The 1,992-nt window shown below is 35.6% G+C and overlaps 1 protein-coding gene across 1 annotated transcript; it reads right to left on the reverse strand.

The window, feature by feature from the left end:
* LOC110669752 (uncharacterized protein At4g22758) lies at positions 1-1,596 on the reverse strand. Its single transcript, XM_021831521.2, has 2 exons — positions 701-1,596; positions 1-427 (listed from the first exon to the last, which is right to left on the reverse strand). The coding sequence occupies exons 1-2, from the start codon at positions 930-932 to the stop codon at positions 246-248; spliced, it is 414 nt and encodes a 137-aa protein (XP_021687213.1). The 5' UTR covers positions 933-1,596; the 3' UTR covers positions 1-245.
* Positions 1,597-1,992: the final 396 nt, after the last annotated feature.

Genomic DNA, 1,992 nt, shown 5'->3' on the forward strand with positions numbered 1-1,992 from the left:
TATTGAAAATTATCTCAATTTTTTATTCCAAAGCAAAACTTGCCAGAATACAAATTTTATTCCCTGAATGACAACTCTTCAGGTTTCTAACTCAAACAAGGAAAGCAATTTGATATTAGCCAAGGGAACATGACCAAATTCAACTTGGCAATTCGATGAAATTAGAAAAAACGAAGTAACCGAGAACAAATTCCATTAGTCGGAAGTTCATAAGGAGCTGATATCTTCCATTACTTGAAACTCAATCAATGAGAAGAGATCTTAAGATTGAGGGACTTGTTAATCCATGACTTCCAACTCCCACTCCCCTTTTGAGTAATTGCTGAATTTGATCTTGCATCATCATCCACCTTAACTGGTTGTGGCTTCTTGCATAGCATAAAATTGCGAGACCCCAGTGATCCAATTGTTTCCCATGGGCTCAGAGCTGCAATATATTTCAGCAGTAATGTTAAAATCCCAAGCTTATGTAGTTTCAATTATCAAAACTCATAATCCTATTGAGAACCCAACCACAAACACTACCAAAAAGTATTCCAGTTCAGCCATAGTCCAGAAAAGAAACAAAATCCAATGAATCACAGCATTACAAAGTAATCTAAGAATATTGTAAATTTTTGGGAATTTGGATTACAAAATTGATAGCTTTTCGAATTTTTTTAAAAAATGAACTGGGAAAAAGGGCTCGGAATTTGCTTACCTCCTGACCCAGCATTGGGACAATAAAGGAAGAAATCGTTGATATCAGAGCCAAGGACCGGAAGCCGACCCTCACGAGCATAAGATTTGAGCGCAGTATCAATAACAGCAGCGACAAGCTCCTCCTCATTCACCACAAAACGGATCGGCCCCGCACTCCCCAAAACTGTCACACTAATCAAGAGCCTGTTGCCCTTAGCGGGCTGATTCTTCTTCGGCTTGTAAAGCAACATTGTTTTCTCTTTCGAAAAAACAAATCTAAAGGAAACCGTTTTGGTTTTTGAATAAAATCGAAAAAAAGAAACAAATAAAAGAAGATCCCAATGGAGATCGAATAATGGTTAAAAACAGAGAATTAGGTTTCTTGCTTTTTTTTCAAAAATAAAAAATTCTCTAAAACAATGAAATTCGATAGAGATTTGAGAGTTCAGGGGTCTACGCCGAGGCAGCGGTAATACCAGCCTTCCTTGCAAGATCCGAAAGCAAAAGCAGAGGCAGCAGAGACAACGCCCGCCCTTGATTGGCAAAGGGAGAGCATGTAATTACTACTGCTTAAGATTTCCACCATTCACAAGGACAACAAAAAGGTCTCGTTTCTTTCGGTGATCTATTTCGTTGATTATAAAGAAACAGGCTGGTTTGGTTTCCAATATACCCAAGAAAAAGGAGTAGCTTTCAGGCAAGGAAACAGAGAGGAGAAATCGGAATTGGAGAGAAAAAGGGTATGGAGATGATGAAAGGGGCTTTGTATTATATATATGGAGATGGGTTGCAGGGTGAGGCTAGGGCTAAGGCTACAGTACGCGTGTGGTTAAATTGGTTTTTGAAGGTTTCTTTGCGTGCTCTGTTCTGCTACTTCCTCATGGTTTTAGGGAACACGTTGCTTTTTGAATATCCTTTTTCGTAATTTCTTGTATCTCAGATTCCCAGTTTCCTTAACCTTCTTCTTCAGCCGCTGGAGCTCCGCGTTTTTTTCTCTTTGAAAAACCATAAATATGAAAATGACTATTTTTAATTAAACTATAAAACTCCACTAATTTAAATTATTTATTTTACATTTTTAGTTACTAAACAGTTTTTATATTTCCAAGTTTCCTTGCACGTGCATCTTAATTATCATTTTTTTACCCCCCCCCCCCCCCAAAAAAAAATTATTTTTAATGTTTGTATTTATTATTATTATTATTTTTAACTAATATTTTATAAAATTATAATTTTTATTTAAAATATAAAAATTTTAATTTATTCATTTATGAGTAATAGTAATTAGAGTTATGCATAATTTTTAAAAAT

This window comes from Hevea brasiliensis, chromosome 15 (assembly GCF_030052815.1).
Source record: "Hevea brasiliensis isolate MT/VB/25A 57/8 chromosome 15, ASM3005281v1, whole genome shotgun sequence".
NCBI lineage: Eukaryota > Viridiplantae > Streptophyta > Magnoliopsida > Malpighiales > Euphorbiaceae > Hevea > Hevea brasiliensis.

Coding starts and splice junctions, on each gene's coding strand:
- LOC110669752 (XM_021831521.2), bottom strand. CDS start 932: ATGTTGCTTTACAAGCCGAAGAAGAATCAGCCCGCTAAGGGCAACAGG. Junction 428..700: donor TCCCAATGCTGGGTCAGGAG/GTAAGCAAATTC, acceptor AATATATTGCAG/CTCTGAGCCCATGGGAAACA.